The sequence below is a fragment of the Eucalyptus grandis genome, chromosome 9 (assembly GCF_016545825.1).
Source record: "Eucalyptus grandis isolate ANBG69807.140 chromosome 9, ASM1654582v1, whole genome shotgun sequence".
In the NCBI taxonomy this organism is placed as follows: domain Eukaryota; kingdom Viridiplantae; phylum Streptophyta; class Magnoliopsida; order Myrtales; family Myrtaceae; genus Eucalyptus; species Eucalyptus grandis.
Window position 1 is genome coordinate 38,161,375 of NC_052620.1, and position 10,868 is coordinate 38,172,242.

General features: G+C 38.7%; 1 protein-coding gene across 1 annotated transcript; it reads left to right on the plus strand.

Moving 5' to 3' along the window:
• Positions 1 to 5,737: 5,737 nt before the first annotated feature.
• On the plus strand, positions 5,738 to 8,101 carry LOC104419711 (S-adenosyl-L-methionine:benzoic acid/salicylic acid carboxyl methyltransferase 3). Its single transcript, XM_010031459.3, has 4 exons — positions 5,738 to 5,942; positions 6,041 to 6,457; positions 6,903 to 7,175; positions 7,530 to 8,101. The coding sequence occupies exons 1-4, from the start codon at positions 5,868 to 5,870 to the stop codon at positions 7,860 to 7,862; spliced, it is 1,098 nt and encodes a 365-aa protein (XP_010029761.1). The 5' UTR covers positions 5,738 to 5,867; the 3' UTR covers positions 7,863 to 8,101.
• Positions 8,102 to 10,868: the final 2,767 nt, after the last annotated feature.

Here is a 10,868-nt window from a genome sequence, read left to right on the forward strand (position 1 = left end):
TCATGAGTTGAAATTGAAACTTGGATTTCCGTTGAAGTAAGCTTTTTAAACTGAGGTATATATCTGACCAGAAAAAAAAAAAAAATGAGGTATATAGCATTGAGAGATTAAAGTTCGCAGTTTACTCTGATCAGTGGGGGTCGAAACCTCTTATAAGTATAAATCAACTAGTTAAGAAATAAACCATTTAACATAAAACAATTTTGAAATTCCTATGGGGCTCTTGCACTCACTTGTCAAGCCATACCTGTATTGGGAAAATTATCAAAAAAATTATAAATCTGTCATGTAGATGCCAATTCAATCTTCAACCTGTTAATTTTTACAACATGTACAATTATTAATTTTTTATAATTTGTATAGCTTTTCTTTTCCCTTTTTTCAATGTGGTTGACCAAGGTTATGGCCCTCACCTAGGTCTTTGCTGGTCCCAAGTAAGGACTACGACCTCCGCTAGCTACAATGAGAAAAAGAAACAAAGAAAATATTAAATATTAATATTAAAAAATTATAAAATTGATGCCACGTAAAATGGCTAACGTCCATATTAGTGATTTTCTATCAAAATTAAACAAAATGACAAAATTGGCAAATTGTCAAAATAATTAGAATTAAATTAAATATAGTGAAAAAATTTAGAGCTGAATTGGCATTCATACATGTCTAAAACTTTTTTTTAGTAATTTTTCCTCCCCTTCCCCATTAGTGGATTAAACTCATTTGTATCCTTAGATTTAGGGAGTCCCATATAGTTTAATAATCGCTCGACTCATTAAACTAGTTTAGATGGACTCAGATCGAAGATAGAAATTTCATCTTCCATCATAAGGGTGTGTGATATAAGTAAAGTCCGTTTCTTGTTGAAGGGACGCCATGACTATTAAAGCCACCTCCATAATCCTTCAACATAATAGGCCTTAAACCCTATAGCAGAACATCGCGAGGGGAGCAGCAACCTCAGCTCGCCCCTCCTCGACCCCGTTGGGTATCACAATTCACAAGTACAGGGATTCTAAGAAAGTGCACACATGTGATCCGGTTTCTACCCGTGACTCGAATTGACTTAAGAGGCCGACCAAAGTCGCCGTCAAACCTATCATATTGCGATCTAATCTAATAGGAAGACCTGAGGTTTGGAGAAATGGATGACTATGTCGGCTTGGAAAAGAAACAGATAAGCTCAGATCACTTACCTAGAAAGTGAAACTCTATCTTCCCACATCCTACCCTCTTTCTTGACAAGCATGCTCCAATAGGCAATAGGTAAGGATGGATATTCCTTTCAAAGCCCACCGAACGACACTAACAGGGTCCAAACTTAGGGGACCAAGGGTTCGGCACTCGATTCATGCATATTAAGCAAAAATGGCCACTTCATGCATCCCCCAAACTGGCCCCCCCTCAGGCCTCAAATTATAAAAGGCCAAAAAAATACAAAAACAAAAAAGATGGTCAAACTATCAGTCATCCCTCAACTGACACGTGTCAAGCAACATTGCATCTTTTAGGGGAAAAGTATGGATGGTGAAAGTGGTGAAATGATCGATCTGAGTAATCTTTCTATCTCAGTGGGAGTGAGGATCCCACCCATGAACAATTTGGCTTGAGAGAGCTGGGGTGGGAAGAAATTTTTTAAAAGATGCTTTGCATTACCCAATATAATCCAAGTATTTCTTGCACTATAGATTTTGGTACTTGAATATTATTTGACCTAATCCCAAAGAAAAACCTACGAATTTTCTTTTCAAGGGATAAAATTATTTTCACTTTTCTGATAATCCAAGAAAATGACAAAATTACCCGCCGTTAGATGTTCCATCCCCGCAAGTCGCGTAGCACGTGATGCGGCCGAGGACCGCTACATTAGTAAGAGCAAAAGAATGTTATGGACACATTGGCGAAAACTAGAAGATATCAATTCCCCGATACACTGCTATTTCCAATTCCTCTGTGGGAGTAAACCAAGGCTACCTTGCATCCTCGGCTTGGTCATAAGGGTATCCTCACCAAGATAGTGGAGTTTCCTCCCTATAGGGGACTCCTATGCCTATTTGGTAACCCAGCAAGCTGCAATGATGTGTTCTTTATTTTAATGGGCCGGTGCCCACCTGCTTTGCACCTCTCCTAACAACAAGTGGTTATTGAATTTGAAAAGATAACTTCCTAATCCTATTAATGCTTACCAAAAGTTATAACAACACTTATCCCAAGAAGTTACAAAATCCTAAAATATTGTCTGTAAATATAACTACTTAGCAATTACATTTTTGTGTCAATCACCTATTGTTGATGACTCCCCTTGACAAGTTGTCCATGCTCTCCAAGTTAGCAACTATCTTTTTCATTGGTGACTTTGTTGTTCTCCAAACTCTACTATTATTGACTAAGTATATCATTAATCAATTATAACCAAAAGTTAGTTTTTTTCGTTATGTCACTGTATAAACATTTTAAAAGAATTGAATATTCATGGATCGTTCAATTCTTTTAAATTAGATAATTAGGAGTCAACATATGCTCCTTGATCAACAGCGACTTTGATTTTTTTCTACTAAATTGCCTCTTTCTTAAAAACAATACAATTAACCATGTTATGACTCCACGAATGGTGCCACTTGCAATATCTTTTATTACTAAATCTTCTTTACTCAGGATAAATTGGTATCCCGTTAATTTTATCAGGCTATCTTTTAAGAATAAATTAAAGATTTTGTCCAACTTGTTATTGTCGAACAAGTAAACTTGAATGTCTTTAGCCTTAGTCATTATGCTTTCATTTATTCTGGCAAGCTTTAAGGGTCGACAACCATAAGGCTTGTCGAACATCATTCTGGCTCCATTTTAATGTTTCATTTGAGTCAAATTCATATTTTGAATCATAGTCTTTCATTAAAACCACATTTTGTGCAAAGTTTTCAAGTGGCCCTTTATCTCTAGCTTTAAGAATCTCTCGTACTTAGACATTCTCATTACTAACTGAAATTAATCAGCAAAGTCTTGGCCTTCGAATTTTTCTCTTAGATTGAATTTCAATCCATCGAAAGCCAAATTCGTGAACTCTTTTTCTAAGAGTGAAGTAAGGTATTTATTGCTAACCTTTTTAAATCGAGCCACAAACTAATCAGCTAACTCATTATTGTAATAGAGTCTAGCAATCATTTTGTAAAACTGAGAATAGAATTTTCATTTTATCTCTACTCAATTACACACCGAATTAGTTAGTAGACTAGTGTATTGAGTAAAAACAGTTTTTGACAAAGACAAGAGAAACGATGTAAGTTTTAGGAACACATCATTGAACAATGTGTTCATGGTCAATTGTTCATCCTCGCCAATAAAAATGGCAAAGTCAAGCATTTTCAAACCTCTTGGAAAAGGCTAATTATCAACCCATTCAAAACATAGTTTCCTATAATCAAGCATGATAACACCCGTCTAACCGTAATCGTTGACAAATTATATTGGGTTTAATTGTGGATTTGTCTAACCATTTAACCCCCTAGGCAATGATGTTAGTCTTGCCGACTTGTCTACATTAATCGGCACGTTAGGCCTAATAGAAATATTCATATTGGGTGATACCAATGAAGCCATTGGCTTACATTGTCAATATTTGGCAATTGACCAGCCTGTCGACCAGTTTGATTTGTCAAATTGTTGTCTCCAATTTGGTTGTTTTGACCAACACTATTAGCATCGATAAATGAATAAGGATTAGGAAAGTAACCTACTACCACTAAATTGAATAGTGGTGGTTGATTGGACGATCCGAACCTCAAGAGAACAACATTCACAGCATTATGACGAGGCTTGATTACATAGAAGGTGTGACTCACAATGTAGTTGGCCATATCATTCTGCTAACTCTTCAAATAACCTCTTCATGGCAGCCAACATATGGGGATTTGTTGCAACAATGAGACATCAGGGAAGGTCTGCCCATTGGCGTCGTCTTTCTTTTGCTGCTTGGTTAACAGTTGAAAACTTGAAGAGTTGAAGCGCGCGGCAACTTCATCACCTGATTGTGGTGCTAGATTATCGTTACTGGCAGCATTATTGAACTCTTGTTGAATTCGGTTCTTGTCACTATAGTCTCCTCGAATCAATGCATCCCACTAGGCATACCAAAAAAATATTTTACTAAAAGATGCTGACGAAGTATCTTCCGAAGTATTAATGAATGGATAAATAAATTGACAAAGAATACGAAAGATCTTTACTTGATTTTGGACATAAAATTGACAAATAATTTAAAGAAACGAAAAGTGGAGGTGTGGCCCACTATTTAAATTGCGGAAAATTAAGATATAGATCCCAAGTTACAAAGAACATTGACTTTTGTGATTGATTAGGAGATTTTTACAAAGAGTAAAATTGCTATATTAATAGCCCACAATCGATGGTTACAAGTATATTGAATTTGAAAATATAAGTTCATAATCCTTTATTCAAAACAATAACTTCTTAATCCTATTTGTGGTTACAAGAAGTTACAACTATGCTTGTTTATGAGAAGTTACAAAATTCTAAAATAGCAACGATAGACATAACTATTAAGTAGTTACATTTTTGTGTCAATTGCTCACTGTCGATGACCTCCTTGGTGGGCTATCGATGCTCTTCAAATTGTTGACTGGCTTTTTCATCAATGACTTTAGTTGTTGATCAAATTCTATGATTATTGTCCAATTCCGTCGCTTATCGGTTATAATAAAATAAAATAAAAAAATTGTTATTTTTCTGTGTGGACGGCGAGTCCCCCTCTTATCCTGAGTTAGATTCTTTTCCCCATGCCAAGGTAACCGTTGATTTGATGGACTCAAAAAATAGCATCCCCACGCCGAGTGGGAGCAATGATGAGACCTCCTATTTCAGCACAAGACAGGAAGCATTTGCTACGGAGCTAATTGAACGCACCACCACCCTATTGGCCAATGGCTTCAAGTCAAAAGAAGAAAGATGGGACAAAGTTCAGTTGTCCCATATTCTTCGGGGTAGTGAATGGCACTGTGCAAACGCCACAGAATTTTGGCGATTTGTCAAAAGGAAGATAATGGGCGATAATGCACTAGTTTTCTGCATGCGCTAGCTTCACGCTCTGCTTTTCGATTAGACCCTCCAAATTATAATTGCTTTTTCTTCCCCCGGTTCGAGTGTCTAACAAATTGGGACAGGACAAGTTCCCCGTACCCGATAGCTCCACACCACGCGCCAAAACAATCTATTCGACCTTGCACGAGCTCTCCTAAACTCTATCGACTCGAATTTTCTAATTAAACGCTCTATGATATTTTGAAGATAAGTGTGGGCCTGCGATAGAGAAGGTACATGGTATCCTCACTGACATGCTACAGTAATCAAAGCTGAAGATGGCCACTTTGTCCATGAAGCCAGCCGACATGTCCCGCAAGCTTTTAGAATCGCAAGCTTTTAGAATCTCTCGGATCTTCACTTGTACAGAGCTTCTACTTTCTCAAACCAAGCTGACAACTGAAAAAGAAGCCCACAAAAGCAAAGTCGTGCATTAATCATGGTAACAAAAGTGTATTGAGCTGCCCACTAATGGACCATTAATTTTACAGGGTCCATCCTTAAGAATCAGAGAGAGGGCTCATTCGAGGTCCCCTGCCAATAAGTTACTATCAACATCGAAAATCATCATGACATTAGAGTTTAAATGCATCTTGAACTACCATGATAACCAAGTAGATATATTTAAAAAAAAAGTGAAAAAGGCTGCCTCATTGCGACTACTCTCTCTGTCTCTGTACAGAGGGCAAGCGCATAAGACACCATATATTCTTCAAGCTCTCTTCAGATAATCAAAGAGAAGGAACTTTTTCTTTGTTCGGTTGCCCAGCCAGATCATGGATGTGGAGAAGGTCTTTCACATGACAGGAGGTGTTGGCAACACTAGCTATGCCAAGAACTCTTCCCTTCAGGTCTCTCTCTCTCTCTCTCGCAAAACAGGAAACTTTTTTCATGCCTCACGATTTGATTTCATTCACTTTCCTGACTCTCTCTCTTTCTCTCTCCACAGAAGAAGGCATCTGATATGGTGAAGAGCATAGCCATGGAAGCGGTCCAACAAGTGTACCTGAGTCTCATGCCAGAGAGCATTGGAATAGCTGACTTGGGGTGTTCCTCAGGACCCAACACACTGTCCCTCATCAGGGATGTGATTGAGGTAGTGGAAGGGACAAGCCACAGGGTCACGAGTCCAACCCCAGAGTTCAGGGTCTACCTCAATGACCTCCCCACCAATGACTTCAACTCCATCTTCAAGGCCTTGCCAGATTTCCACAGAGAGCTCAGGGAGGCAAGAAGGAGAGAGGGCGGGCTATGTCATCCTCCTCTGTACATGGCAGCTCATCCTGGGTCCTTTTATGGGAGGCTTTTTCCCAACAAATGCTTGCACTTTGTCTATTCATCCTACAGTTTGCACTGGCTGTCAAGGGTAACAAGATTCTATCCCACCCTCACTTTTTTTTTTTTTTTTTTTTTTTTTTTTTTGCCCTGTTTGGGTCACTGGTGAGAGCCTCACTTGTCACAACACCCATTTTGACACTATTTCAAGGAGAATCTTGAATTTTGCAGCATTACATCTTGATTGAGCTGAGACACATGAACCACTCAGCGGAAGAATTATACCAAATTAAAGGATGAAAAGGACCACCCGGAAAGAAATGAACACACTTGTGGGCTTGGTAGCCCAAATTGTATCTTTATGTAGCTTCAAATTGGCATTATTAGGATATTAAAGGCATAATGTACTTAACTCACTATCAGCAAATGATGAAAAAACATCATATCATCAGATCAATATGAGGCATGTCGAAGTTGACCAATCGCAGATGGACTCAGCCTCACAAACTGGCTAACTCCCTTGTCTTTTTCTTCAGGTCCCTCCAGCACTCTATCGTGAGAACAGAGAACCAATCAACAAGGGCACTATCTACATCTCTGAGTCCAGCCCTCCCTTTGTAGCCGAGGCTTACTTGCGGCAGTTCCAAGAGGACTTCACATCATTCCTCCGCTTGAGATCTGAAGAGCTGGTGCCTGGAGGCAGAATGGTGCTGATCTTGCTGGGCAGGAGGGGCCCACACCATTTTGATAGAGGCAACTCTTTCTTCTGGGAGCTTCTCGCAAGAAGCGTCTCCATGTTAGTTGCAAAGGTAACCTCAATTCCCAAGGGATCCTCGAGCTCTAAATTTATTTATTTTTCTAATGTCAAGTAATACGGTATGAAATTACATGGTTCGCCCGTTTTGTAATGGCTTAAACTTTTTCTAAAGAATGGTTTGGTTTGTTAGGCCGTCCGTTTTTTCCGCCTCTTGTTGTCTGAATGACGTGATTACGTCCACATCCTGCGTTGCCATGTGTAATATTTGACTTATCCAAAGTAGTTATGAATACAAATAATTTTGCCCATTAAAAGTTTAGAAAAAGAGTCTCTGTGCTTGGTTGCGATTTTGGACGGGAATAATGCATGTTTTTCGACAAGCTCAATTTTTTCTTGATTCTTTCAGGGGGAAGTGGAAGAAGAGAAGCTGGATTCCTATGATGTGCACTTCTATGCGCCTTCCAAGGATGAAATGGAGCACGAGATCGAGAGAGAGGGGTCGTTCCGATTGGATCGCTTCGAGATGTTTGAACTTGAGAGGGAGGAGAAAGATGGGGAAAGCTACGGAACAGCAGTGGCGACCACGGTCAGGGCCGTCCAAGAGTCCATGATCTCTCACCACTTTGGTGAAGGAATTGTGGACAGCCTGTTTGAGAATTATGCACGAGTTCTAGATGAAGAAGCGGCCAGAGAAGAAATTAGGCCTGTCACTTTCCTCTTGGCTCTCACGAAATCATGACTGCACTGTAGTACCGAGGGCAAGCACTTGCCTCGACGGATCGGGTCCATCGCAGCCATCAATTATGTGGTTCCACTAGACCGGATCGATGAATTGTCTGGTAGTATAAGAGACCCAGAACCTAGGAACTAGTTTTTGCTTTGTGCATTGTGCTTTGTGCTTTGTGCTGTACTCACTGCTCAGTACTCTTGCATCACGAATTAGGAATCTCTTGAAGCTCCAACTGCTTCTGCATGAAACCTCGCTCTCTATTTTTCTTCGGCTCTTTTGCATTCCTTCTTCCGTTTTTTTGTAAGCTTGAATGAAGATTTCATAAGCCAAAACTCACCACGATACAAACTTCTTCTCCAGCATAACAAAGGTTCGATAAATCACATATACAGTTGAATAACAGATGACAAATCACGACAATCGATCAGCTTCAGAACCCAATTAGCAAAACTGACCGCATTTTCCACTCTAGATCGGCCTTCTGCTAACATAGTCATCTGCTAACAATTGAAATGTAATGTTTGAGAAAGCAATAGAATCATCATGCATTACTAGAACCCGAGAAGTAACCCGATTCAAGTCCAACGACATCTGCAGTCAAACACCACTCGGTTGCGTCGCAACCAAATGCACAGTAAAATACCACTTCCAGAAAAACCTGTTTTGCTGCTTATCACATATGTCGGGTCAATTTTCTTGATAAATATAATTTGCAATCTCCAACTTCTATAATATAACTTCTGAGATAACTAAATGAATTTTTTTATTTGTAATTTTTTTGAGAAATGTGCTCTAATAGGTAAGTAAGACCATGAATAGAACACCTTAAGATCATGGATTAAGAGGTTTCAAATTAGGTGCCTTCCTTGCTGTCTCTTCCGCTACACTCCCTCTCCTCTCTCCGTCGTTCGTCAACTTCCGGCATGGAAGAGGGTTGAACTAGTCTCTCTCTTGTTGATTTTATTTGTGTATATTTCTTCTTTTCTTATTTATTCTTCACTCTAGATCTAGATGTGGGAGATCTCTTTTTCCGATTGAATTTCAAATCTGAGAGTACAAACTCTCTCAATCTAGTTCTAAATCTATGAGCTATTCTCTCTTTCGATCTAGACTTGGGAGCTTAATAAATATGTTTTTGGGATTTAATGCCCTAGTGCTATATCCATGCGCAAGTCCTCTTCCTCTAGTTTCAATGGTAATCATAAGAGCTTTGGCATCTCACTAAATCATGTAGATAAGCTCTCTCAAGTGTCTATATGTTTCACGCAACCTGTTTTTGTTGTTTCCATTGTTTCCATACAACAATAATGTATAGGAAGCCAGACCTAAGTGTGCACCGCAAACTAGCAATGCCGTAGTTATTGGAGAAAACATTTCTATCTTATGCTCATCACTAATAAAAATACGAGATTCAGTGATCGGTCACCAAATATTTTGCTTCATAGATTTGTTCTTATGGAACAAGTGTGTCCTTACTTTTATTGGTGCTCTATTAATCCACTTTGTTATCTGGATTTGGTTTTATTTTGCAAACTTTGCTCTATTTCAATTTACTTTGCTATGAAATATATACACTATTTATATTTCGTTTCAAACGATTAATACAATTTTCTTTTGACCAAAAAAAAAAAAGTAGGTACTTTCCTTAAAGATCCTCCACGTTGAATGGAATCGACATGTTTGCTCTATACAACTTAGAATGGTGATACGAAAGTTATTCCATCATTTCAAAGATTATTACATATACTTTGCATTGATAAGTGCTTCTACCCTTCAAATTACTCGGAACAATTAATTTTATAAGCAACTTTTATTTTAGAAGAGCATTGCTAATCAACTGTAATTATTGCACAATTTAATTTATAAGCTAAACATAAGGATCTACGTTTAAAGCTCCTTGCTGAGTGCATCAAATTACCTCTTCCCCGCGATCGATTGTCTTCATTTTAAATATGATCACCCAGTGAATTAAATTAATTAAATAGCAGCGGTTGGATTTCGCATGATTGATGTTTAATTGTGTATTTCGACACAACTGCGTGTAGTCATGAGCTAGACCCATCGTCGATTGCGTGGGGTGCCTTGGGTTGGTGCCGAGTCATTTTGGTCCTAAAGAATCTGTACATACTTGGCTTGATTTAAGCAAATTTTTTTAGCTACGTTATTTTTGTGTATGTTTGTTGACACCTAAATTTTGGCGACCCATTTATTCATTTATCGTATTAAAAAATTAGGGATTAATTTTAACTCCTAAAAAAAATATCAGTTAATTAATTAATTGCATATCATATAGATTTAGGTGCATTTGCATTTTTGCATTTATTGGACCGATAGCATATGGGTTTAAATTAGTGGTTTTTAGCTTTAAATTGATAGACCGAACTAAACCCACGAATTGAGCAAATTGGCCCAAGTTTTTTATGATTAGAAATTATCTTGTGAAAATAGGAATTTGAAATTTTCCAGAATATGATGAATTTTTTGGATAGGTGAAAAAACAAATATTGCGTTTGGAAAAAGAATCTTTATGGATGTGAATTTGGAAAAAATTAAAACCCTAATCCTTGGCCTATAAATAAGTTAGTTTTTTGCGTAGGGTTTTGGGGGGCCACAGATATTGAATACACGGCCACGTTGAGAGACGAGATCGGCTCTTTCGGTCCCATCTCTGGGATTGCTCTATCACTGCGATCCATTAGTCATCATTGTTGCTGCCATACTTCCACTTCCACGTTGCTCCTGCAATTACCGGTGCCCAACAATTTCTGGCCTGCTGTTCCAGCCTTCAGTTCTTCTTCCACCAACGCACCGCCGTGCTCCGCCAGCATCACTCCAAACTTGACGACGAAGCTGCTGTCCAGACGTGTCATGAGCCCGATGCTCAGCAATTCCAGGCGAGTTCTTAGTCCAGCGAGCAATCCTCAGCAAAGTTCAATCACCGACACAGTGAGATCAAAATTTCGTGGCTGGTCTGGGTCGACTTCATCGAAAGATTCACGATTGGCGCGTAATCAC

Bases quoted from the DNA above. Each gene is read 5' to 3' on its own strand.
- LOC104419711 (XM_010031459.3), top strand. From the start codon at position 5,868: ATGGATGTGGAGAAGGTCTTTCACATGACAGGAGGTGTTGGCAACACT. The intron at 5,943-6,040 runs GTCTCTCTCTCT...CTCTCTCCACAG, and splicing joins CCAAGAACTCTTCCCTTCAG to AAGAAGGCATCTGATATGGT. The intron at 7,176-7,529 runs GTAACCTCAATT...TGATTCTTTCAG, and splicing joins TCTCCATGTTAGTTGCAAAG to GGGGAAGTGGAAGAAGAGAA.